This window comes from Lepisosteus oculatus, chromosome 3 (genome assembly GCF_040954835.1).
Source record: "Lepisosteus oculatus isolate fLepOcu1 chromosome 3, fLepOcu1.hap2, whole genome shotgun sequence".
In the NCBI taxonomy this organism is placed as follows: domain Eukaryota; kingdom Metazoa; phylum Chordata; class Actinopteri; order Semionotiformes; family Lepisosteidae; genus Lepisosteus; species Lepisosteus oculatus.
In genome coordinates this window covers 24334258-24361879 of record NC_090698.1, presented here as the reverse complement: position 1 = coordinate 24361879, position 27622 = coordinate 24334258, and the positions used below count along the sequence as shown (strand labels likewise).

The 27622-nt window shown below is 37.2% G+C and overlaps 1 protein-coding gene across 1 annotated transcript; it reads left to right on the top strand.

The window, feature by feature from the left end:
• The first annotated feature begins 1326 nt into the window (after positions 1-1326).
• Positions 1327-19426, top strand: znf366 (zinc finger protein 366). Its single transcript, XM_006627165.3, has 5 exons — positions 1327-1445; positions 7853-9181; positions 14462-14653; positions 16912-17086; positions 18210-19426. The coding sequence occupies exons 2-5, from the start codon at positions 7874-7876 to the stop codon at positions 18686-18688; spliced, it is 2154 nt and encodes a 717-aa protein (XP_006627228.2). The 5' UTR covers positions 1327-1445; positions 7853-7873; the 3' UTR covers positions 18689-19426.
• The last annotated feature ends 8196 nt before the right edge of the window (positions 19427-27622 follow it).

Sequence of the window (27622 nt, the reverse complement as noted above, 5' to 3'; positions counted from 1 at the left end):
AAATATAGGAAAAATGAATTAATTTACTGTACAGCAGCCTGGGAGATAAGAGATAACATGTCCTCTAAGGCATGGGTTCACAGTTCTGGTCCCATTGATTTGTAGTCCAGATTAGTGTTCAGTTACATGACAACACTTAAGTTACATTCAAAAAAATAATTTTAACTCAACAATCATCATCAATGTCTTAGGCATGCTGGATGTTGCCTTTTCAGTGTTGCGTTTCAAACTACCTTAACATCTCCAACTTTCGAGTAGAAAAAATTCATTTAAGAGTTTCATTAAGTAGAGAGCTCAGCTGGAACCAGCAGGTGTATACAGTAGTTCCCAGGACCAGGGCTTTGCTGTAAGTCACCAGTGACAGTCCATCAGATTTGTGCTCTATGACCCAGAAATGCAGACAGAAGATCATTTAACCAAGCTGAACAAAGCATATGATGTCTCCCACTTAATGCAACAAATGACACTGATGCACAGAAAACTGCAAATGTGATGGCCGACACAGCAAACCGGACAGACAGTGTTGTATCATCTCATTGGAGACAACTAGAGACAGAGCACCTTTCAGGCTTCAGCAAACTGCATGGACTCATTAAGAGATATTAAGAGCACAGGCAGGTCATGATCCTTATGCCTGCACTCTGCATTAGTCATGTCCAGCTTCAATGTCTGATTGGCAAAATCTTTGAAACTCTTTTTTCACAATGGTTTATAATCATGAGATATGTTACAATGCAGCATACTGAACAATATCTAAAGAACATCACCCTCTGGCTTTCTTAGTGTTTTGGTGCAGAACTAAAGCAAAACAAAACCTGAACAAGACCAGAGATCGTTAACATCTCACTGCAGCTACTGTAAATACCTGGGTACTGGCAATATGGTAATAAACTGCCTCATTTAATACACCACATAATAAGGTGTTGCATATGAAATAAATTGAGTTCAGAAAAGACTGAAAGACCTTTAAATGTTTAAAGGTTTAAATGATCTTTGTTCATGCAGTATATTAGTTCCTCTTTATTTAGGAATGTGCAGTAGATGGGTATATGAAACAATGATTTTTTTCTTGATTATCATAATCATTAGTGGTCAAAACTTGCTTAATAAGAGTGTATAAACTGGAGGCAACAATGCATACCCCATTTCTTTTTCCTGAAGTCAGATAAATCTGTATTTCTAAGAGAAATGGAGATGGCTATCTGGAGTTTCCTTATTTTTTCTCAGGAAGGCAAAGGCTTGTTGACTTCCTCTCCCCTCCCTTCCTTCCTTCTTTCCGAAGGTACTCATCTGAAAAATGAGAACAAAGTGATTGTTCCTGTTCTCTTTCTTAAGGCACTTCAAACACTGTCACTACTTCTGCCTTTTCAGTGTAGAGAGCCCCACAAATAGCAGGTATACAGTGGAGAGGAGAGCAACAGTCAGTCACTCAGCCGCAAGCCCTGGTGAGTCATGTGGATCTGGATCACTGTTCAATGTGCTTCTGCTTTTAGATAAAGAAATGCTGGGTGAATCTTAAATATATCAATTCCATTTAATAACATTGTAAATGTAATATATTCTTGCATGTGAATGCACAATAAGCTTTCTTTTTTGCATGGTTCTCTGTCGGTGAATATGTGTAAATGATGAGGGACATTGTTCAACGTGCTCTTACTACGTCTGCAGCGGTTTGAAACATGATCATATCAATAGGGCCCAATTGTGTTTGCTGAAGGATGTGTCTGTGCAAGAAGTATATTGGGGAAGATGAAGAGAGGACCTGGAGCAAACAAAATATTTGGGAGAAAGTGATTGCATAAAAATGGGATGATGTAAAATGACATGCCTATGCAAATGTAAAATCTAGTTACTTTTTGCTTAAATGGCATGTAGCTTCCCCTGCACCAAATTATTTACAGTTAACAAAGTTTATGATACCTGGTTTGTGCATGGTTTTCTGACGTCCCAGCATCCTCACTCCTAGTGCTGTGGTAGAAAAGCTTCTTTGTGCTCTTAAATATAAAGCCAAGAAAAAGTATTGCACAGTTTCTTTGCGTATGCACTGTCTGTGTTTCAGAAATCATTGGTAACTTAATTTTGTATAAAGAACACTGTCAGTCTTATTTTATTTTTGTAAATCTTTTACAAAAGCTTTTAATCTTTTATATTTTCAGCTATAACAAGCAAAAACATTGATTAATGAGAAAACATACAAATGTTGATCTGGCCTGTTTCAAAATGAGTTAGCTATGTGATGTTTGATCTTGAATGATGGAAATGCAAATTGTGCCAAAAGTGCAACAACTGTAAATCTAATTTTACAATTAGATATGATACTGGTTGCTTTTAAAAAAATAGGCCTAGATCCTAAGTACTATACAAGAATTCTAAGTTTCTCAGCAGAATCACTTTTGCACAAATAGTCACACGCATTAAAAGGTGCTAAAATGTAATTTTGCAGCGTAACTTTTCTCCTAACTGCTTTAAATAGTTTTGGAGAAATTGTTAGTAATAGTCCATTTTTGCACTCACCACTGAAAAAGCACCCTTTCATTTAGTATTCTTAATACCAGTTACATGTAATTACTATTTATCTACCTGAGCAACTGCAGTAGGGTGTAATTACTTACTGCTGTTAGTCTTCTGGTATAACTTCTTAGCCACACTGTAAAATCTAAGAAAGGGTAGAAGTCAGGGAAGACCATATATAATTGTCAACATCAGCATCACTAAGATTAGTCTTTCCCTCAATAGCTCACTACTCACAATATGATGTGGCAGTTTGTTGCATACCTCAGCTTCACATGTGAAGAAATTATCTGTGGACTTCATGTTCTAAAGTTTGAAGCTGAGCTTCATTACTATTTTTGGAATCCTTCTGGTTTCTGTGCTCTCAGTTAATTCAAGTGCTGTACATATACAGTATTGTATAAATGTGTACAAATTAAATGTAAGTGAGAGAAATGTAATGATTTTGACCACACATATCAAAGTACCAGTACTCTATATCATAAAACTGTAATTATGGAAGCAGTGCGTCATCCTGTATTAATTTACAAGCCTTAGAGTTGTGCCAGTTTTTTTTTCCACTGCTGATTTTTGAGGAACTATTTCTACGTTTTTTTTATTTACTTGACTGATGCTTGTAACCAAATAGATCAGTTTCAGAGATTATAATTAATATTTTCTTCCATGCATGTTTTGGTCCCATGTTTCACTGCTGAGGTTGTAGGAGCAATCTGGGTAAAGTAAACTCATTCAAGAATGCAACATCGGTGTCTTCTCTTGGGATTTGACCTTACAACGTCTGTTCAGGAGTTCTAAAAACTCCTGGCCAATAAGGACAAAATGAAAACAAACATTTTTTTCTACATTGACAAAACTACTGTTCATACTAATAATAAGAACGTTTTTATTATTGAGAATATTTAAATAATAACTCATCTGTTGACCAATGTTGTCATTTTCACGTTTTACTACAGTGCCCTGTGCGCTATTTAACCATATGATGTTCAAGGGATGTTGCCTATTGTTCTGAGGTCCATTGATGACAAGTTACATTAACTGACATCATTAAGCATCTATTTCCTATTCAGCTTTGTGTTCTGGAAATTCCTTTTTCTGGAATAGTTAATTCAGTGCATGAATAAACATCTAATGCAGTCACTTCCATTTTTTTGGAAGAAAGTTACAGAATGCATACAAAATGTAAAGACAGCAAATCATTCTGTAGTATCATTAGGTTTTTTGCAGGAAAAATTGATAGTTCACTTAAGAAAATCCAACAATCTAAACCATATGGGACATCCTTGTTTTAGTTAGTTTAAGCATCTGGTGCATTAACGGTGTGTACTGTGTCTGGAAGTTGTTGAAGATACAATTTGGATATTGCTGACCTAACATTTGTCTGTCCAGGATGTAAGACACAGTGCAGCTTGATTTCCGAAAATCCTTTTCCTGATGTACAGTACCTTAATCCTCCAGTTAGATGGAAATTCAAGAACACAAGTTTTCACAGTTTCACAGTGGATTTCTAACAACGGGAAGGATTTCAAAGTTGTTCTAATTGTGTTTTGTAATTAGCATCTGTTGTTTACTATGGGGCAGCATGCTGGCTCACTGTGGCATTGCTGCCTCATAGCGCTGGGGCCCCTGGTTCAACTCCGGACATGGAGCACCACCTGCATGGACTTTGTACGTTCTCCCCATGTTTGTGTGGTTTTACTCCAGGTGCTCTGGTTTTCTCCTACAGTTCTGCCAAATTTGCCCCGGTGTGAATGTGTGCATGTCTGTCTGTTTCTGTTTGTCTGTCCTGCCATAGGCTGGTGTCCGGTCCAGGGTGTATCCAGCCTTTGTGTTCCTTGCTTGCTTGGGTAGGCTCCTGCCCCCCATAACCCTGAATTGGATGAAGCAGTTAGAAAATGGATGGATACTGTATATCTCTGGGTTTGTAGATATCAGTTTGTAGATAGCCTTTGTTTCTTTAAATGCTTGAAAGTGCAGCGTGCAACATTCTCCCTACCCATAGGTGAAAGTTGTGTTTTTGTGTGTCTTCCCCTATCTGGGGCATCATGGTGAAAGTACATTATTGGCACTTCTGCTAAGAAAGTCAAGAAAATAGTAGCATAAAATACACTGAATAACAAAACTATCCCTTGAGTTCTTTACTAAAGCCATAGCAAAACAATTGGCAGTTCAGCTGAACATAAACTTTCTTTTCAATTTCTTTCCAGTACTTGGAAATTTATTTTCATTTATTAATAATATTTCAAAATTGTTCTGGAACAAAGAATAAAATAATTCCAACATGTCTACTGTGTTCTGTTCTAAATTTAATTTATGACAGGTTATACTGTACATCTGATGTTTTGTTAATCGCTTTAGTTTCAGAATTATCTATACATAATAAGTATGATAGTTCATGAGTTTTAGTAGTGAAAATCTGGAGATGTCCACAATACTTAAACCTAACACCAAGAGAAAATGTTACTGGATACTGAAATGTTTTTTTTTTCCTAATTTGAAGAAACAATGGAAACAAGAAGGAATATACAGTATCTCTGATTAATCATTACAGAAATACAAAATGTTCCCCTGCATTCTCCCTCACAGTGTTTTATCTCACCCTCACCCCTTCCCTATCCTTTTCTATAAAAAAAAAATAAAAAAAGAAAATAAAATGGCTTAGGTTCATAATAAGTGAAACTTTGCCAGGGTTCATAACTGTTGTTTCCTCTTTTTTCCTTTCTTCACTAGACTGAGATAAGCAAAATGGATAATCTTACTAAGTCTTAGTTGCCACATTTTCCCTCCTCTTTTTCAACACAAAACAAGCATCATTACCAACGAGGAGAAATGTTTTTGTAATGGTTTTTGCATCTTGGATGGAAAAGATCAACTTAAAGCATTACTTATTTATCAGTTATTCTAACTAATATACCCTTACAATGCATTACAATTATTAATTTTCCAATTGCATACAGCAAAAAAGCATTCTCAATAGGTCAACTGCATATTGATTGTATACTTTTGCAGCTTTTGGAGTTACAATGAAAATAGAGTTCCAGCTTAACACCCTCCAAAAGATCCAGTTCCTACTGTTTATGATGACATAATTACATATGTGAGTTACATGACATTTTGTGAGCCAAATAACTGCTTTCCTTACAAATTCGATGGGCTCCTACACAGAGTTTCAAAGTCAATGGAATCAATGGAGCTACAATAGGCTTGCTTCATCTTGTCCTGCTAAATCACTAATAATACAAACAAATGTGATCATACACACATTCAATTTGATGTTTATCCTAATCATTTTTAACTAGTAAATGTCTTGAAAATGGTTTCTGATTTTCAGAATTCAATACTGATATTACTGAAATTCAGTTTTTTTTTTAAAGTTAAAGCTTTGTGAATACCGGCAGTTCTACCAAAATTGCAAGTAACCTGATACAGCAAAAATTGGATCTGAAACCTGTGGATATAGAAAGAAGAAGTGGAAGAACCTCAATCCTTCTATCCAAATGAGGAAAGGTGCAGGGTAGTTTCCCAGAGAGGGAGAACTGAAAAAGTAGGCTAACGTGTCAAAGACTGTATAGAGAGGGAGAGGTGAGCTCGTTTTGACTTGGTTCCCCTTCCAGATTCGGTAAATTTCACTCTTTTCTTTCTGCCCAACCTGGCCTCAAAAACTGATCCAGAAAAAAGGAGACAATTGTGTGATGATGACAATGTTGATGGGAAAGCGATAAACATCTCTGATTCCCTTAACAGTGTTATTTTCTTTATTGAGCAAGACCAAGGCCAAGTTTTTCCCATCCATTTCAAAACACCTGGCATTCCTGCCAAGACACTGAATTTTGGCAGGGTAAATGTTGGAAACAGGGTTAAGCTTAACTCAAAATGAACTGTTGTTTTTACATAGAAAACATTCAGGGTTTTCTGTCACTAGAGAAAAAAAGCAAAGAACGGTTGCTATTCTAGCACATTACTGAAAATAATCTCTAATCATTAATAGTCCTTTCAGTCTTTTTTTAGTTGAATCTACGACATTAGCATTTGAGGTTTTTTTTGCAGTTCTAAACAACAAGTGTTGTGCAAAATGCTGCATTAATTATCCATCTATTTTCAAACAATTTTATGCAGTAACCCACCAAACGGTGGGTGCAAGACAGAATATACCTTTGACAGGGCCAGTATGCCTTTGGACTGTGGAAGTAAACCAGAGTACCTGGAGGAAAGTTACCCAAACACAGGGAGAACATAAAAATATCACGCAAGCAGCACCCCAGCAATTGAACCCAGGACCCCAGCACTGCAAGGCATCAATGCCAACCACTGCGGCACTGTGCTGACTGCTGTTATCCTTTCTCTTATTTTCATAATGAACAAAGTGTGTGCTGAGAACACGTTTTATGACCCATTATTATGCTCCTGGCACATCTTTCTCAGTAAATTATTGTTTCATTGGATATATTCTATAACACAGGCCCTTTCTGTCTCAGACCCACCCAGGTGAAAAATGCAACGAACAACCTGTATCACACAAGTGCCAACAGCAAAAAACAAATACCCTGCATTAGAGAGTCAGGATTGTGTTCTGCCAGAGCACACATAGCATACTATATCACTTATTATGCATATGGAATGCTGACTAGGGTCTACTAATGACACAAATCACCACAGCCTGCAAGCAAAGACTTTGAGAAAGGTTAGCCATGACTACATGCATGGTCCCTGTGTGGCTGTACATAATGAGTATTATGAATGTCCCCAACAAGATAGAATGGCATTTACACAGCACATGTAGTTACCACTAATAACTTTTATTAGTGAAGCTGTGTGCCTACAAAATTGTATCTCAATAGTCTTGCAAAAACCTTGTTTAGAGTGGATGGGCAGATATTGCCCTCTGAAGGATGTTTCAAATGTCAACAGGTTTCAAGTTGGGTAGTATACAGTAGATATCCATTAGGTTCCCTGCTTATCTTGAAATGTGCAACGAGACATAAAATGTGCATAAATGCTAGAGTATCTTGTAACTCAACTGGAAGAACTGTTGATGTTTGTAATTTCAGATAAAATCTGAAGATGACAGATGTTCCACTTAATTTCATCGACACTATATAAAAAAAAAACTAAACTCAATTGGCTCAATAAGGAGCAATTCTCAACCTTGAAAACAAACTTTTGCTTAGCATCTTAAGAACTTTGCTTACTTTGATCAGGATCACTAGGCAAAGATAAAACGCAGTTTTTCAGGCCTAGACCCAGGTATTATGCAATCCTACATTTGACATGCTTTGCATTGTATTGTAAAGAAAAATATTCCATTCTATCATCACATCTAACTGTTGCACCTTTGGTTTAAAAGGGTAAAACTCTTGGTGTGGAGATGGAGACAAATGTCATGCAAGACAGACCTGAGAGGAATCATTATAGCGATGGCATGAAGACATTGCTGAATGGCAGACCCTGCCTGCAGCCTCTGCCTCTTTTCCTCAAGCCCCCAAGATTCCCTCCACTTGGGGACAGCCTCAACAGGGGATTCCCAGGTTTTGGGGCCCAACACTTCATGGGGTTCGAGAGATTCCACGGTGGCTTGGAAGAAGGATCTCGGAAACGCAAAAGGACACCTTTCAAAGCGAATCCCCAAGAACTGGAATCCACCGACGAAGTGACAGAGGAAATTGGCGCTAAGACAGTGGACCGGCCTCACCTGTCATATCATCTCCCTCAGCACGTTCCAGCTCCCTTCCCTAGATACAGTCCCCAGATGATAGACCTAAATAGGTTTCAGCTCTATAGATCACTGGAGCGATTTGATGGCATGCAGATAAAGCAGGAACCGGTCAAACCTGAGGGAATATGGCCTCCTGGTCCTCTCCTGATGCACCCTTCGCCTTCTTATTTCCCTAAAATCCACCCAGGGATAATCCCCTTTCCTTTCCTCATACCCAGCCCAACCATGCATTTCTCCCATGGGCTGTATCGGAGAGAGCTCCTGGGCAGGCACAGGAGAAGCCCAAATACAAATGACAGCGGGCTGAATGCTGCAGAAAAGCTGGGAGTCAACATCCACATCGATGACAGCTATTACGTGGATGTAGGTGAGAATCAGAAGCGCTGGAAGTGCCGCATGTGCGAGAAGTCCTACACCTCAAAGTACAACCTGGTGACTCACATCCTGGGCCACAGTGGCATCAAGCCTCATGGTTGCAGTCAGTGTGGGAAGCTCTTCAAACAACTGAGCCACCTGCACACCCACATGCTCACTCACCAAGGCACCAGGCCGCACAAGTGCCAGGTGTGCCACAAGGCCTTCACCCAGACCAGCCACCTGAAGAGACACATGATGCAGCACAGTGACGTCAAGCCCTACAGCTGTGGCATCTGTGGGAGGGGCTTTGCCTATCCCAGCGAGCTGAAAGCCCACGAGGTGAAACATGAGAGGGGCCAGGAAAACATTTGTGTTGACTGCGGCCTGGATTTCCCAACTCTGGCCCAGTTAAAGAGGCACCTGACTGTTCACCGCGGCCCAACACAGTACAGCTGCACAGAGTGTGAGAAGACCTTTCAGTACCCCAGCCAGCTCCAAAACCACATGATGAAGCACAAGGACATTAGGCCATACATCTGCAGCGAGTGCGGCATGGAGTTTGTGCAACCACACCATCTCAAACAGCACACCCTAACCCATAAGGTAGGATCTGGAATTTCCCCTTTTACACTCTTACATTAGCAAAAAATGTTAATAAAGTTGGTTTCAATATCAGCCCTTTCATAGATACAAATATATATCTTCTGATGTGCATGACTAATGTGTGGAAAACAGTTTCATTTTATTAATGTCCAGTTTAGTAATGTAGTTAAGCAAACATGATGAACATTGTGGTGCAATTGGGAAAAGTATCAATTACCATGTTTTTACATTACAAGCTTATTATTTGTTTCCTGAAAAATGCCTACATATACTATACATACAGTACCAAGTTTTCCTAAGAAATTTTGTCATGGAGTTTCATTCAGTGGTTAATTATATTACTATATACATTAGTTTAACAACAACAACAATTGAATGTGCAATTTTATTCATTTTTTGTTTGGACTGGACTTTTACATTTATAAAACTATTTTTGAAAAGTCAGTTTGACTTCACACTTAAGTAGTTTTATGCGATCAGTACAAAGTATTCCTGTCATAATGTCACTTTGAGACGGACACTCTGATGCTTTGTCAAATGAGAGTTTGGCAAAGTATTGACATCTATTTATAAAATACCATACAAGCCCATTTGAAAAACCTGCAATTCAATATTTTATTTATGTACCACTTAATTTTACACATCTGTGTTTGCAATATCACCAATTGTACCATAGAAACATTATTAGATTATACATTTCAAGTTATCAAACCATATTACTAGTCAAGACATCCTCTTGATTGCTTCCAGTTCAACAGAAGCTAATTAATTTGGATAATACTACCAACTATAACAAACTTTTGTCTGAGTCTACGTGGACAGTCATTTGCGTTCAAGTTTTCAAAATCTCATTTCAGTTCCCAACAACAGTGAGGGTGTTGATCTGGTTGACATGGAGCTTTGATCTTTTATGTGCACTGATTGCAGCCCTCAAGACACATCTTCCTTCCTAATATGTTCTGTAGGAAGAGACATCCAAGACATTGTCCACAGACCCTTTCACAGCCGTCACTATAACAAGGACTGAATGAAGATTCACTATTAAGAAAACTAGCAAGCAGAGGTTAATTCAACGCTGAAATCTAACAACAAAGAAGAAAAACCTCAGTGTTACACATTTGAAGAAGGCTTGAAACATTGAAATCTATAATTTATCTTTTCTATTACTTTTCATTGTGGATTTAACCTGTAGCTGTCCCTTTACAACTCCCATACTAATGCAGCTCCTACCTTTAAGTCTAATAAAGAAATCTAGTTTTTGTGTTAATAATACATTTATCTATCTATAGTTCATCTCCAATTTCCTTTGTCACACACAGTATGTGAGACCAAATTTTGGAATTTTCAATAACTGATATTGAGCTGCCACATAGCTGTTTCATGGTATCTTGTCTTGGAACCATTCCATTTAAAACTAAGACACATTTCAGTTGACTGACTGCTCTCATGAGAGATGAATTTTGGTGCACAAAACACGTAACAATGGGTCAGTACTTGACTGAAGTGATGCAAACACTTGGCATATGGAACATTATTGTGTTGAAAATTTAAGTGATTTAAATAAGTGATATTTGTGTTGCTGTAATGATTAGTGGAGCATACATTTAAATTTGTGTCAAGATAATTGTGTGCACTAAATGTCCCATCACAAATGATATGCTGTAAATCAACTCCAACTCTACAAGATATCAATTAATGTTTTATGGTTCCTCCTAGCTAGATGTGCAGTACAATTTCTAAACCAGACAATGAAAGAGAAGACATCACACTTACAGTATCTGTCATCCATGTTGGTGTACAGATTGCAGACCTTCTCCCCTTTCCTAATAAGTCATGATGGTAGCATTGTAAAACTGCTAACAGATTTCAATCATCTGATGACAAATTACTTTTCTAGGTCTTCCATGGTGATCATTTTGTTCAGCATCCACAGCTGTTGTTCTGTGAAAAGAATCCATTAGTTTGTCCTTCCTGGGTTGTTCCAGTCAGTTGACTGGATCTTGATCAATGGAAATTGCTTCTTGTCAGATGGCAGTTTGGCTAGTGTAAAGTGATAGTGGGTGGATGAACCCAGAAAACCCAAGAGAGTAGACATTGCGATGCTCCTGCCACTCACACTCTTATTCACTAAGTCATGGTACATTTGCAGCATGATTTAAAGTGGCAAAAATGGCTGCTTTTTTGCACGCAGGCATAACGTTTGCACTCGCAAGCTAGCAAGCACTATTTATATTTACTGTATATTTCTGATTTTGTCATTTCTAGCTCTGGAGTGCAAAAACAGGACATACCGTAGGTTCTACCACTTTCTACAGGCTTATGACAAACTCCCCAAATATTGTACTCAAATAGGTTCATTGCTTAACATTCTTCATTGGAGTGAGACTCTGTGCTGTATTACCTTGTATAGTATAAGAATCACAAAGTATATGGTAACAAACTGTACCATAAAGGTACCATAAATCACTTTTTGTGCTTAATAAATACTATAGAGAAAGAATTTTGTTCATGTAGACAACTGAAGGTTATCTTTTATTTATCATACTTGAATATTTCACAATTAAACTGTGCTCATCTTATCTTAATGATCATAGTTTAGGTACTGCAAACAATCTCACTTTTCACTTCAATGTTAGGAATTCATGCATTGTTTAAAATATTGTTCCTGCTGTCTTTTATATGTTACAGTGGTGTAAATAATTGTGTCTCTAGTGTATTTATAAATGGTTGACCTATAATCATCAGGAAGATTATGTCAGAACGATATTTTAATTATATTTTAGATATGAGTCAGGATGCCTTTATACTATGAATTACAACTTTCATCTATGAAGCCTATAATGCACTTACCTAGAAGAAGATAGTATATAGAAGTAGTTTTGTAATTTTCTGTTATGTAATTGTGTTCTCAATACATATCAAATTGTATGAGCTCTGTCAGGTTTCCCGAAGCTTTTTCTGATTATACTACTTGCCAAAGTTTAAAAAGCAGCTTCTGGAAAGACTTTCTAAAGAGAGCGAAACATACAGTATGGTGAAGTGTTCTTGCTGCAGAAGACAGATAGAATAAACCTGTTGCACAGAATGTGCATCATCTCTGGAAATGGATTCTATGTCACTTTCCCTGTGAGGTGGTGAGGTAAAACAACTGTTAAATACAAACAGCAGAGAAGACCTGAATTAGAGCTGCATTTCCAACGTAATACTGTAAAATACATTTTTAAAGTAACAGTTTTAAACTGACCCAGTTTTAAACTCTTTTCACGTAGCTAGTAGTCTTTATTCTGAAAACTAGTAGTATCAACAGTATCTGTTGTATTTTTAATGCATCAGTATGTATTGTATAGGTATATATATATACAGTGTCATATTTACCCCCTTTCCATTTTGAAGCCCATTTTGTTTAATTCTAAAAGATACAGTATGTATTTTTTAAAGTGAACATTTTTAATTGCAACTTGACTTGAACAACTTAAACACTTTCATATGAGAAAGAAAATCAATGGCAGCAGAAACAGCAAAGAAAAATAAAAAAATATCAAATATTCACACTCCTGAGTCAATAACCAGTGAAAATACATTTTGGTTACAATTACAGCTGGAGGTATTTTTGGATAAACCTCTACCAACTTTACAGACTGGAATTGAACAGTTTTTGCCCACTCTTCTTTGCAAACTTGCTAAACTTCTCTCAGTCTCGTTGTGGATCATTTCCAGATGACAATTGTCAAACGTTGCTACAGATTTTCAGATAGATTCAAGTCTGGACTTTGACTGTGCCACTCAAGATGTAAATTCACTTTCTTCTATTAGTATTCCAGTGGAGCTTTGGCCTTGTTCTACTGTATGTGTCACTGTCTTGATGAAAGGTGAATGTTTTAGATCTTTAGCAGACCAAAGCAGGTTTTCCTTTCAGACTTACATGTACTATGCTCTATCAAGTTTTCCTCAATGATAAGCTTTGCAGTCTCTGATGATGAGATGGAGAAGCAGCCTCATAACATAATGCTGCCAATCCGATGCTTGAAAGCGATGATGGTGTTGATTGGGTGGTGCCCTCTGTTGGTTTTGTAATACATGTAATACTTTGTATTTATACAAAAAAGTGTCTATTTTGTCTTGCCTGACCACAAAACCTTCTGCCAGATGTTTGCAGTATCATCAACAGTATTCTTTGTTGCTGTTTTTCAGTAATGGCATCTGTCTTGCTACTCTTCCACAAAGACAGGCTTTGCTACGGGGATATTATTGTTTTGTATATTATATTATTGACTTGTAGACAATGCTGACCATAATATTAAATTAACTCTTCTAAAAGTCACTGTTGGTCTCACAGTGGTCCTACACAGTTTCCTCCGTCCCCTGCTGTCCAGTCTGGAAGGATGGCTTGATCTAGACAGTTCAACTTTCTACTTCTTAATGATCAACTTCAATACTCTCAAACGCATATTCAGTGTCTTCAGAACTCAGAGTCTTGTTATCTGTGCCATTCTACTGTACAACTCACCTCCATATTTAAAGTTGTGATTTCAATCCAGTAAAAAATCTGTGGTTTTTTAACAAATTTGCGAAGGTGAATGGTAAAAATTGCACCATTCATGCATGCAGTTTTTAGAGACTTACTGTATCAAAAAACAACTTGCTGCTGTAATTGCTGCTCATTGTACTTCTACTAAATATTGATTCAGATGGGTGAATTCTTACACAGTCAGCACCCTTGGCTTTTCATTTTCTTTTGCAGTTTTTGCTGATATTTAACTTCTTTCACCTATCAAAGTGTTTAGTTTGAGTATTCTAGCCTTGATTTAAAATATGTAATTTGTCATTTAACAAAATGGGACGTCATTGGACAGGGGTATATTCTTTTTCAAATTCGTGTACAGTACATACTGTAAGTGGTCAAAATGAATAAGTAAAAATGAAACCCTATCAATTCTTGCATTGAGTCTAAAAATCACCATAAAAATGCCATTCAGCCTTTATGTGTCCTGTGATCTTGTTGGATTATAATTTTTAATGATTTTGAAGGATTGTGGGGTAACCAATAATAGTGTACCAATAAAGAATTAAAAAGTTGCTTTCACTCCTGCACATCTTAGTTGATTTATCGCACCCTAGCTAGACATATGGAGGAATAACTCACCTAGTATTTTTCCAATGATCGAATTATGTTTTTTAGGGAAAATAAAAGACAGAAAACTCTTAATCCAGAGCTTAGAATATGAAATTTGTCATACTAAAAACTGTCTACAGTGATCATGCAGCATGTTTCCTTTACAGGGGGTGAAAGAACACAAGTGTGGCATCTGTGGGAGAGAGTTCACTCTCCTAGCCAACATGAAGCGTCATATTCTGATCCACACCAACATTAGAGCCTACCAGTGCCACCTCTGCTTCAAGAGCTTCGTGCAGAAACAGACTCTCAAGGCCCATATGATTGTCCATTCTGATGTCAAGCCTTATAAATGCAAGGTCAGTAAACCCATCAAACCATCAAACATTTTTATTCTCTTATTACTCTCTTGCGATTATGAATGTCATATGCTGTTTAGTGTATGAAATAGTAAGGGCTATAGACTTATAGTACTATTATAGCTCTACAGTGTACATTGCAATTAAGGCATTTTGACATTTTAATCTAATATAAAGATAAGCACACCCTGAAGAAATGTAAATAGATGTTATTAAGTGTGAATATGTATTTGACCATGTTGATTAGGATGTGCACAATCAACTCATTTCTCAACATTGTGATTAAAAAATAGCTCTTATTAATACAACTGCAACTAACTAGCTCAAAAGCACTGTTTCAATTTACATTTGAGAATGGAAACATGGTGTTTATCAAGATTATTTCTAAAAGAGACATTAGAGTTTGTATCTAAATATGTGTCACTAAGACCTGGGAAAAAACATTTTATTGAAGAGGAAAGAAGGAGAATCGACAGCAGGCAGACATTCTGTCTTAGTAAGTATCGATGTGTTTAAACTGATTAATTCAGCTGCCAAAAAAACATATTGATTTATTTCTCAAACCCCTAATTTGACATCAGAATTAATAGATTAACATTATTCCACAATTTGGAGACAAGCAATATGGCTTCGAGAGTTTATTTTGTTAATAAACTAATCTTGAGTTTTGTCTCAAAAGACACTGCTTCTTAATATTTACTATTCTGGAAATATTTAATTACTTCAATGAATTGAAACAGAAGCAGGAATCAAATGTCAAGGTGTATCAGTGTTTTAGAGGATGTTCTTGGCTCTCTGGGATTTACAACTAAATTAAACTGAAGGTTAAAATGAAGTTGATGAATCAACATGAGAAGCGTAAAAAACTGCCTTCATTTGTTATGCCAATTTAATGTGAAAATCTATTTCTATTTACAATATTTTACCAAGGTGTTTATAAATATACTTGACACTCCAACTTTAAGATGCACCCTTTAATCAATGCCTTTGATTCGGCTTGTAAATCTGATGAAACTTTACGAGATCTTTTAAAAATTTCAAGTGTTTAAAAGATAATAAAAAAAATGATCATTTAAAAAATAAAAACCAAACGTTTGTGAATTTAAATATTCAGTTTTAATTAAAAAAACAACACCTCATTTTGTACCGTACCTGCAACTGAATAGGGTTTCCATATATGTGAACCCAAAATACAGCTGAGGTTTCTTTTCTTATTGACAAAAGCAATGATATTTGCCATGCCAAGGTTTAGGAAGATGTTACACTGGTTTTTGATGGAAAATGCCCTGCTCAGGGTGCTGGGCTGTGTTGAGGGGTCTCTGACCTTGGAATGGCACAGGGAGGGTTAAGAAGATGACCAGATAGCTGCATTTTGGCACGAAGCGCCTCCTCAGTTGAAGGAAGGATATCGCTGCACAAACTGCCTGTGTAACAATGGCTCTCATGTCCCTTGAGAACAGCCCGCAAATAGATTTCATCTCGCTTTCTCTTGTACTTTTGAGCACTTCCTGTTTTCTCACGGTCCTTTTGGACAGTTTACAGTCCCTCTCTCCTCCTGAAGGAAAGGAACACCCTAGTAAAAAAGAATGCAGAGGAAGGACAGCACAGGAGTGCCCTTTCCACCCCTCCAGTGGCCTGTCTGGATGGGATTTCCTCTCGTGGCCAATTGCATTCACTTCTTATTACCTTCACTATCCAAAGAGAGACTCTTTCTGCAAATGTCACATCTTTCAGTGCTGAAGATGCCTCATACCTCAGTTCATTGAGAGGTGCCTAAAGAGCAAAAAGGTTATTTTAATAATTAAACAAAATACTGCAAGCCCAGAAACACTCTCATGTTCTACTATGAATATCTTTTATGCTGGGCGTACTAATGAAGATTTGTTTATTCTTGCATTAGATGTATTAAAAATGCAATAGGAGCCCCTTTTAGCTATTTATTTATTTTTTTGCATGTATGTTTTGTTTTTTAAATATTATAATCCTGAAAAGGGTGTATCAGTCAGCCCAGCCTCTGTCTTAGTTGTTTGCTCCTTAAGTACATTGACAATTTAAGACTACGTAACTGATCGCAATTATTTTTCTTCACGATATTCTCCAAATTGCTCCAAAACAAAACTTACATATTTATTTCTCTGATTCTGTTTTTGAATACTTTTGAATGTGACAAAATTCTTTATCTCATGGCACTGAAGCAGCTTTGACTAAAGCAACAACTGTGCCGTCAATGTCAAACTCTGTTTTTTTTGTCTCGGCAGCTGTGTGGGAAGGAGTTTAACAGAATGCATAATTTAATGGGCCACATGCACTTGCACTCTGACAGTAAGCCATTCAAATGCCTTTACTGCCCCAGCAAATTCACTTTGAAAGGAAACCTCACAAGACACATGAAAGTCAAACATGGCATCATGGACAGGGGACTTGAATCAAGAGGTACAGTATTTGATGGATTGTGTAAAACCTATTGTGTAAAACCTTTTACCTTTTGGGGGACTTTCGTTCATGACAGCACACACAAAGAAGTACTACAACGCAGTCCAGCTGACTCAGTTCATTGGACCTATTTGTGTCTATATTTGTGTCTCATACAGGCATTCATCTTACCTCTTGCTTTCTCATGCAACTAATTGATCTGCACAAGCTCATGAGATTTCAGAAATATCATGGTTCTAGTTCATTCCCATGGAACAGAGCAAACTACTCTAAATCTCAGCCATTGTCCCATGATGACAGGTGTCATAAACAATTGTACAACACAGAATAAAGACACATTTCTCAGGGGATTAGTAACAATGACTAACAGCAACAGTACTCCCAGTAGCATTGAAAAATGCTATGTGAATGTAGCCCAGTAATACAGTGCTGTATCAAGACGTACAATTCGACCCACTCCAGGTATTCTGCAAATAATGCTTCCTATGCAAAAATGACATTGTAGATGTATACATGTCAAACATCAGAACAGGTTCTTCTATCAGAGAAGCTTTTTGAAGATGTGAAAAGAACACACTCATCTCCAGGGTAATTGTTCTTTCAGTTTCCCTCCTGCTTTTAAGAAAGAGGAAATAGAATAATTCTTTCTTTGGCTCTGTTCCTGCATTTGATCAGTGATATTTTATTAATGTTTTGCTGCCTTTCCAGAATATAAGTAGAGATAGCATTTTTAGTCATAACAGATTTTTTTATCTCTCAGCTGTAGCTGACATCACTGAGAACAAATAACCGAGAGAAGCACAGAGAACAAAACTAACAAATTGATTTGCTACCTCTGTCTCTATCTACGATGATGTCATGTTTCTATTAATCAACGTAGCCTTTCTTTGAAACAACATAATACTGTAGTGCAGAGCATTTTGCAGACAGTCCCACAGATACACTGATTACAGCTATCCATCTTTTCTAAAGTGCACAGCTCTTGTGTCACTCTGACTACCATATAAATTAGTGATAAGAAACAGTAATGAGTTCACCAGAATGTTTTCATTTTGAAATCTTAAAGTCAGCCATCTTTCACAAGTCAGTCTGTTTAATCTGTTGAAATCCTTCTCTTTGTTAGGATTTAGGAGAAGAGTGAGACTCAGATTATCATCACAAGCAGGGATCATGGCCAATTTTGTTCAAGAGGAGCCCTTTGACCTGTCTCAAAAGACTGGAGTGAGGCTGAGTGTCTCTCAGTCTGATGGAGAGAGTGCCCAAGGCAGCTTATGTCAAGAGGAGGAAGAGGAAGACAGCTACTACAGCATGGGCCAGGGCAGCCCTGAACACTATAGCCACAGCAACCACTCCTGTCTTCCTCCAGAGCTGTCCTCTAAACACAAAGATCCAGCCGAGCCCTTCAAACCTGGAGACGCAGATGGTGATGAAGACAAAGACAAAGAAGAAGATAGTCTGAACAAAGAACGAGAAAAAGGAGAACAAAATGAAAAGCAGAAGTATTACCTTGAAAATGAAGAGTATCCTTGTATCAGATTTTATGAAAGCCACACAAGTGCTTCATCGGGGGAATTCTACTCTCAGAGTATTGGAAGGAACTGAAAATGCATCTGTGAAAAGCTGAAAAATATCAGTTGGGTGAAAAATATCAGATGGGTGAAGTAAAATGGATAAACGGAGAGACTTCTTAAAAATAGTATTGTTTTTTGATAAACTTCAGTTTTAAGGATTGAAAATATTGCATTGCTATAGACTATTTAAAGAAAATTGCTTACTTTTTTGTAGATGACAAAATTGCCTTTGAAAAACTGATGTGTTCATATTTATTGAACATGCAGCTGAAGAAAAATCTTCATCTCAAAAGTTATGCAGTATATTTTGAAAAGGAAGAGTACAAAATCTTTTGTGAATGTTTGTATATAAAATATACAGGATTTAACACATCTTAACAAAAATTTTCTTAAGCTGGAAAATGCCACCTATAGTTTGAATATACTACGTCATTTGTGCTATTTGACAGCTCACAATTAATATATTTTTCTTATGAAAAAGTCTAATTTGATTTTATGGATTTTTACAAGAGAATATTGTATTTTAAAGTAAAGAAAGAGCTTTTACAATTACTTAAACTACGCAGAGCAAGCTAATTATGTTTTTTGTGCTGCTGATGTTCTTGATTAGGATGCTCTAGAGTGCTGCAATGGGGCAGGCAGAGTGCATAATATGCTACATAGAGCCAAGGTCAGTATTGTAGCAAGACTGAAGTGAGAGGTGGAATAAAATTGTGGATTTAAAATAATTATCTATTTATAGACCAATAAAGAATACAGCTTTACATTATTTTGGAATAATTTTCCCTTTTCTCCAGACTTGTTTCTGTCTTTTATTAAAGGGCAAAGCACATTTGGAGGGCACAAACAAGTGCACAGGCAGCCAGACATTGAATGTCCAGAATTGCTAAACACCAAAACCATTTAAATTCAGTTTATCATGCTGGCAAATTCATTTCAAGTATCCAGTTGAAAATGGCAAAGGGATTTAGAGCTGATTATTATACTGCACACCCAACTAGAGCACAGCGGAAGACTACTTCAAATGTTTTTACCTGAAGGGAGCTCACTCACATCTGTTGTATTACCTACTGTATACTGTAAATGCTACTCATGGCCAGCTGAAATTTACTGGGAGTGAGAGTGCTGCCACAAATGTATTTGCCTTTAGTTAATAATGCATGCATGAAAAGTTGGGGATGTTGTTCATACAGTATATAATCAGAATCTATTGATGAATTTCTGATAGGTCCTTATAAACTTTATAAATGCAAACCACACTGCAAGCCCAAGATACCACAAATCAAATCCATCTGACCCTGGGGACACTCAGCTGGCTGTGAACTGCAGTTTTGTTGAATAATAAGCCCAATTTTGAGCAAGTGATGATTGGAATTTAGGACTCAACTTGCGACTATGAAAATCTTTACAGGTTGAGCAACTTTGGAACCCCGACATATGTCAAACTTTTATGCACAGCAAAGTACCCCACTTTCCAACTTCACTGTTAGTCCCCCATCCACAGCCGAAACGTTGTGTTCTCTTTCTTCTTTTTTTTAGCATGGAATAAACCTATTACTTGTTCCTCTATAATCTTTGTACAAGACATGGTCTAATTCCATTAAAAGTTTTCCATTTATTCATATAAATATAATTAATATTAATACAAGACCAGTCTTCCATGCATGGAAATGGCCACAGCCAAAGATATTGCCCTATGCAATCTTACAATCTTACAAAGATGCCCTGGTCTTTTGCTCATTTGCTGATCTATAATCTTATTATGAATTGCCTGGCACTTTTTTAGACTGATCAGCAAAGCGGTTTCGCAAATCATGACATGTCTTCCTATCTGCCCCACAGCCTATGCTAATTTACAATCTAATTTGCCCACTTATTACTTTTCAGATCTTTTTTCTCCTTTCTTTATTTTCCCCTGTCTTTGATCAAGGAATTGGTATGACATCTGTCATTTTGCATGTGAAAATCTATAAAAAAACATTTTGAAATGTGAAGACATTTGTAAGGTCCAATAGTTTACAAGAAAATAATAAAAGGTAAGTCCTAGAGTTAAGAACTAGAGTTAACTATTTAAATCCCAGACAATACTTGTTATGGTTTGCTGCCCTTCTGGATGTTTGGGGTGGGTGCGAAGGTGTTACATACCCAAGAGCAAAGGAGCTACAGTCCAGAGGTTGTGGCTGGCAAACTCCAGAATGGGCTCTGCTTCACAGAAAAGGATAAAGGGAGGAGAATCAGAGAGATTCACCTGGAGCCGGGCAAAACAGAGCACACACCATTGGGGAGGTCTACTGGAGGTGCACCAGGAAGAGATTTGAATGGGGCTCACACTCTCAGAGGGAGTCTACTCTAGGATCCAGGCCAAGGCCACTCCAAGACCAAGCTGGACGTGCAGGCAGAAGTGTAGGTTGGACACGTGGCTGAAGTGCAGGCAGGTGAGAACAGGGACCACCATTGCCAGTAGCTGTGCTGAACTCCAACGCATGATGCTGAGCTGTCCGATGTATGACTTCTCATTACTGTCAGGTGCTCCGCACATCTTGTCTCTTCGGCGTCAGTGCTGAAGGCAGGAGGATCACAGGGGGATGGATGTAAAAATACCATATCAAATACCCAACATGTATTATTTGTAGATTTTTAAACACTGTTGAGCAACAGTGGTTCAGAAACTGTTCTTACTTCCCCAGTATACATAAGAAAGAAAAGTATTACTGATTTATAGCTTTATTGTCTTATAATACAGTATTATTTTCTGGATACATTATGTATGCTATTGCTGCCTGGCAGCACTGGAGCCCTGGGTTTCAGTATCAGACCTGGGGTGCTATCTGCATGGACTTTGTATGTTCTTATTTTTTTGTGAGTTTCCTTCAGGTGTTCTGGTTTCCTCCCACACTCCCAAAGTCATGCTTGAAGGTTAATTTGCTTCTGGTAAAACTGGTCCTGGTGTGAGGATGTGCATGCCTGAGTCTGTGTGTGCCTTGAGATAGAGCGGCATCCCAACCCGGTTGTATCCTACCTTGCGCTCATCACTTGTTGGGATAGGCTTTGGCTCCCCCGTGACCCCAAATTGATAAAATAAGTTCAGAAACCTCATATAAATTAACATTATTCAATGAGCACAACAGATCCATAGTCCATGAAAGCTAAAAGAAGGGAAAATAATACTGTTTCTGCATTTCCAGTGCCTTGCAAACATATTTGCCACCTTTCAATGTGATTCCATTTTATTTGGAGAATTATCTTGTTAGTGGCAGCATTATGTCATGGGGCTGCTTCCCACTAGCAGGTATTGGGAAGCTTGTTAAATTGAGGGGAAAATGGAGCAAAATACATTTAAACGTTCAAAGAAAACCTGCTTCTTCCTTCCAAAGACCAAAAACCGAGAGGAAAATTCACTTTTCAACACAAGTCCAAACCTACACTGGCCTGGATCAACTAGAAGAACGTAAATGTTTTTGAATAGCTCAATCAGAGTCCTGACTTGAATCTGACTTGAAGCAAGACTTGAAAGTTGCTGCCCATTAATGACCTCCAGCCATCTTGCTAGTGGTTGAGCAAGCTTGCAATGAAGAAAGAGTGAAAAATGTACAGTATCACCCTGTGAGCTAAGTATCCAAAAAGATTCACAAATGTAATTGCTTCCACCAAGTATTGATTCAAAGAGGGTCAATACCTATTCTTAATATATTTTACTTCTTGATTTTTCTATAAAGTTTTTGCTGACTGCTTTGTGGAAATTTTCAGAAGGGTTCAAATTAAATTTGTCTGATAAGATGAATCATATTGTTTTGTGCCTTAAAAAATAAACGAACAAGTTAATGCCAAATGGCATTCAAAGATAACCTAAGGAAAAAATGTAATGTTTACCAAACCCCTTTGCTGAGCAGTTTTATCTTTCACTCTGGAAGAGTAATTTCAAAATAAGCAATTAAATGATCAAACAATTTATCACTACCACATTCAGCATCAATTACTTAATAATATGAGCCTATTCCTGCAGACGAATATGACATTGGTTTGCAAAAAAAAATGAGAGTGGAATATGGAAAGATTATTTGTAAATTCCTGACTTGTATTATTGATCACTAGTTGAAAAACGTGTTATTTTTTGTTAAAATTTCCAAATGTTGAATTTTGGTTTCCAACAAATGGCAGCTATATATAATACAGGAACAAGTAATAGGTTTATTCCATGCTGGAAAAAAAAAAGAAAGAGAACACAACGTTTCGGCCATGGAGCCTTCTTCAGGTGTGAGAGAGACAGGGCAGTAGGCAAAGGTAAAGTAGCGGGAGAACAAAGGTTGGGAGGGAGGAGGAGTGAGAGGCGGGAGCAGGGGACAGAAAGAGAGGCCAATCAAGAGGTGTGAAGTCAGAATGGGTGCAGAGAGGTGTGAAATGAAACTTCCAATGAATGGAGAAAATTTAAAAGAACAGTAGTCTGTCGTTAAGGGAAGGGAGAATGTGTGATCCTAGCTGCAGAATAATTTTAGTTTCGGTGGTCTTTCTGATGTATGAGTTCGGAAAACCGTCTTTGAGAACACAGACGGAGAGATTAGAGTGGTCGTGGCCGTCAGAGGTGAAATGAGAAACAATGGGCTTGGAAAGATCTTTAATCTTCACAGCCCTGACGTGTTCTCTGAAGCGGTCTCCGAGTCTCTTTCCTGTTTCTCCAATGTAGATGGCTGGGCATTTACTGCAAGAGATACAGTAAATAAGGTTGCTGGAGGTACAAGATGCTGTCTGGGTGATGCGGAATTGTCCTGAGGGGCCTTGAATGAGTGTGGTGGTGGCTGTGTACTTGCAGGTGATACTGCAGTAAATGCCCAGCCATCTACATTGGAGAAATTAAAAGACAATTTACTGAAAATTTACTGTATGAGATTTAGTTAAATTAATCCATTAATTAATACCAAGCTAGCATCACACAATACATGACAGTAAAATATGGGAGACCATTCTTTGCGTACTTTGCTCATGATCGTGACTTACACACTTTATAACTAAAAGAAAATGAACTACAGCAGAAACAAAGAGTAACCATGCATCTGGAGGGGCTTCAAAATGGTGTTCTAACAACGAGGAGTGACTGCTGTCCCTAGAGGATCTGTATCAGCCACCCTCCAAGTTTCCTCCTTTCCTAAAACGAACAATATGAAAAAAGAATCAATTCCGAACATCATGCAGGGTCCCTTTCTTCTTGGAAAAAAAGAGTTCTATTCCCCTGTTTCTTTTAACAAAGAAGGGGAAGTGGAAGTGAAAAATCGTTCCCTGAAAACCCTGGAGTCCTGTTTAAACATATTTTTGTCAAGCTCTGCTGGTGTCCCAGACAAATAGCCCGAAAACCATTGTGCACAACATTAGAACTGGGACAGTACCATTTCTGTAAGGGTGGGGATGCTAATATGTTCTTGAATGTCTTCTTTAAAAGTCTAACATGTAGTTGATACTGTAAGTGGTCAAATAGAAACTGAGAAGAAGAACCTGACATTGTGATATGTATGGGAGTAACGACTGCATACTTTCCCATTAACACAAAACAAGCAGATGTACTGCAAACTCCCTAAAATGGACAATGAAATGGTTAGATCTTAGTTCAGGAATATTTTTAATTTGTTAGCACAGTCATTTCCAGTACTCTGTACTATAATTTTTGAAAAATTTACCACTACAGTTACCAAATACGTTTGTTTTTTCACATTCCTAATAATTTCTGACCATTGGGTAGAAACAGTCAGAATGTTGATAGTGAAAGTAGCTGTGCTTCTCAGTGTTTCTTTCTCAGTGTCTCCTGTTTATTATAACAAAAAAACATTTAGACTTCAGTGACCTACAAATATCTGTTCAAAGACTAGGGTTAAATATACTTTGACTGACAAAGGTATTGGGATATCAAATATAATATACTTTGGGGTATTCAATTCATACATTTGATCATATTGAAATAAAAACATACTTTGTGTACAACACAGCAATTTCAAGTACTGAAACATGTTTACTTTGAGCACAAATGTATGAGTATAAATGTCACTATGTGGTTGCACTTCAGAAATAATAACTGAAGTCTGCAAACCAATGAGCTCACTCCTATAATTAAGAAATATCCATCAATATCACCTGTTTTTAACTTGCTGCAATTATTAGACCAAGGGACACATTCTTGTTGCAGTATGTTTTAACATGTGGCATAGGTATCTGTGTAACAGCAATAAAAGATTTACTCAAAACCAAAAGAGTTTTCCACTTTTCTAACAACTTCTACGATTAAAAGCTTTGTTCAGGTGAGAAGAAATAAATATCATAGATTAGCACTGAGTGAAAAAAGTAAAACAGTGCAAAATATTTAAGCCTTTTGCACTGCACAGCACTGTACTGTACATTGTTTATACAGTACATACTCAAACCTTCTATAGTGATCTTTAATGCAAGTGATTTATGACGCATCATTGAACTTATAATATGCAAAAAATTGACCAAACTATTCCAATCTGTACTGTAAATCATTTATTCCATATTTGTGTTTTTTTTCCCCACCGACAACCACTAAGATAGACCTGATGGAGTATGTTGTCTCGGGTAATGTAAGTGTTTTCACAGTAATTTTTTAGTGTGCATATTCCTGATGTCTGATCGCATCATGCTAAATCTGTAAGTACTGTTGCCTATTTGAAGGTCAAGGAGGCTACACTGATGATGTTTAGTTGGTAAGATGTGAGTATGCCTTTTTATGGGTGATTTGAAATTGACATTTATTACTCAATGAACATACACTCTTAACCATCCCTAGGTGACATTTGATTGGATTAGATTTAACCCTAACTGCTACAGGAGCACTGTACAATGGCTGACCCTCCACTCTGACCCCATGCTTCTCTGTCTGTGTGTCTGTGTGTCTCATGTAGAGCAAGCTGGGGTATGTGGAAAAGACAAATTCCTAATGCAAGAAATTGTGTAAGGCTAATAAAGTGATCTTATCTTACCCTATCTTTTCTCATGTGCAGAGCTGTTTATAGCCTAGAGACTAGTCTAGAGACTAGAGAGTAAAGACTAGAGTCTAGAGACTATAAACTGGAGACAATTTAGGACTGGAGTTCAAAATAAGATTATGTAAATTTCATTAATATGTTTCTAAGGTTGGCAAGCTACTCTGATATGCTGTGAATTGAAAGAACTGTGTGCTGTATTGCAAAATATTGATTTTGTACTGTTGAGGGCTTCAGGCATAGGCTGCCTATGTTCACTAAGCTCACTAATTAAATCCACTATTTTACTTAGTGAAATACACCAGTCATGTCTGATATTTTAAGATAAAGGTTGTAACATTACTTATGAAAATACTCTTTTTAGTGGTTCTCTGTTTCTGTTAATGGCGTGGAAAGCCAATCACAAGGATGAAACTAAGAATGTAAAGAAGAAGTTGTCATTTCCTCCTCTTTCCCTCTTTCTGCTTTTTTAGCCCTGGCAAAAGCCTCATCGTTTCACAGGATGTCTCCCACAAAACTAGAAAAAAAGCAGTGAAAGATTTTCGGCTGCCAAATTAGGTAATGAGATCTAAACTTGTACTGAAGTGAAACCATTCTGAGTTAATATTAAAACACTTATAAATTGCAGCTTTGTTGAGATAAGGTTTGGTGTGGTGAAAAGAGAAATCGGCTCTGGTTTTCTGGTTAACTGCTTAAGGACTGCATCTCCAATTCTATTTAGGCTGCAATATATGAATGACATATCATCTCAGCAAAGCTGGTGCCAAGGTAAAAATTACAAAAAAGATTAAAAAAAATTAACAAAGCTGTTTCCTTATTCTTTTTCAAAATACTGAGGAATGTGGAAATGTGTTAGCCATGCATACATTTTTCTTTTTTATTCTTTACATAATTCTAATAATTGAAATATTTTTTTGAATGGACTGATATTGCATACACGGTCTATCCTGCCTTGTGTTTGTTGCTTGGTGGGTTAGGCTCTGAGTCACCCACGACCCTATACTGGATAAAGCAGTTAGAAAATGGATGGATGGAGTACATTTTTGACATAGCTGATGTTTTGTACTGCATTGTTCTGTTCCCTTTAAATCATTCTCCATTCTGTGCAATAAGTGAGTTAGTGGCTTATTTAACTGACTTGATTAAATCACTGTGTTTGGAGAATGAGATGGCTATCATGGAAATAGTACATATGATAGATAATGTCTCTAGTTATGAGAGAGTATTGGTGGAGGAAGTTCTTTGAAAATGTAAGTAGCTAAAGCTACAGGGTGGTGCAAAATAAAGGAACTAACTACATAAAAAGCGATTATCTTATTAAAAAACATCTGAACCTCTATTTTCAAATCTACTTTCTCATATCTACCAGGACATATATACTGTAAACTATATATATAGAACCCCCCAAAAAGAGATTGTGCATGACAAATAAGGCAAACCAATAAATGTTCTCTTTTTTGTTATTCATAAATTGTACGGTAGCCAAACCAAATATTTCACATGAAAACTGCTGGCAATGGAGTACATTTCGGCATAGCTCTTCATAAATATCTTTAATTACACATGCATACTGTAGGTCCACTTCATGTCATTATGTCATGATTGTCAACAAATAGTGCCATCAAGCACTGGGTAACCTTCAAGCTGGAATGGACAAATAAGGTGTTCAGATATTAAGGAAACACTTGTGAGAGGTTACAATCATCATCAAAGACAGGGCACATTTAGGACATCCACAAACCTAATTGTAATGTAATACCTGCATAAGACACATGGATCAGGGTCGCACCCCTCAGTAATTTCCTTCCAACAGCAGCTTAAACAGCTTAGCACCCAAGAATGCAACAGCAAATATACTGTAGTAGTCATCTTTCTGGACACATGGCTAGTTACCAGTATTGTTATTGTGAGGTTATGAAGTTTCCCCTGGAGCAGACAGGACTACAGAAAGAATAAAGTAAACCTAAACTCAATAGGATACA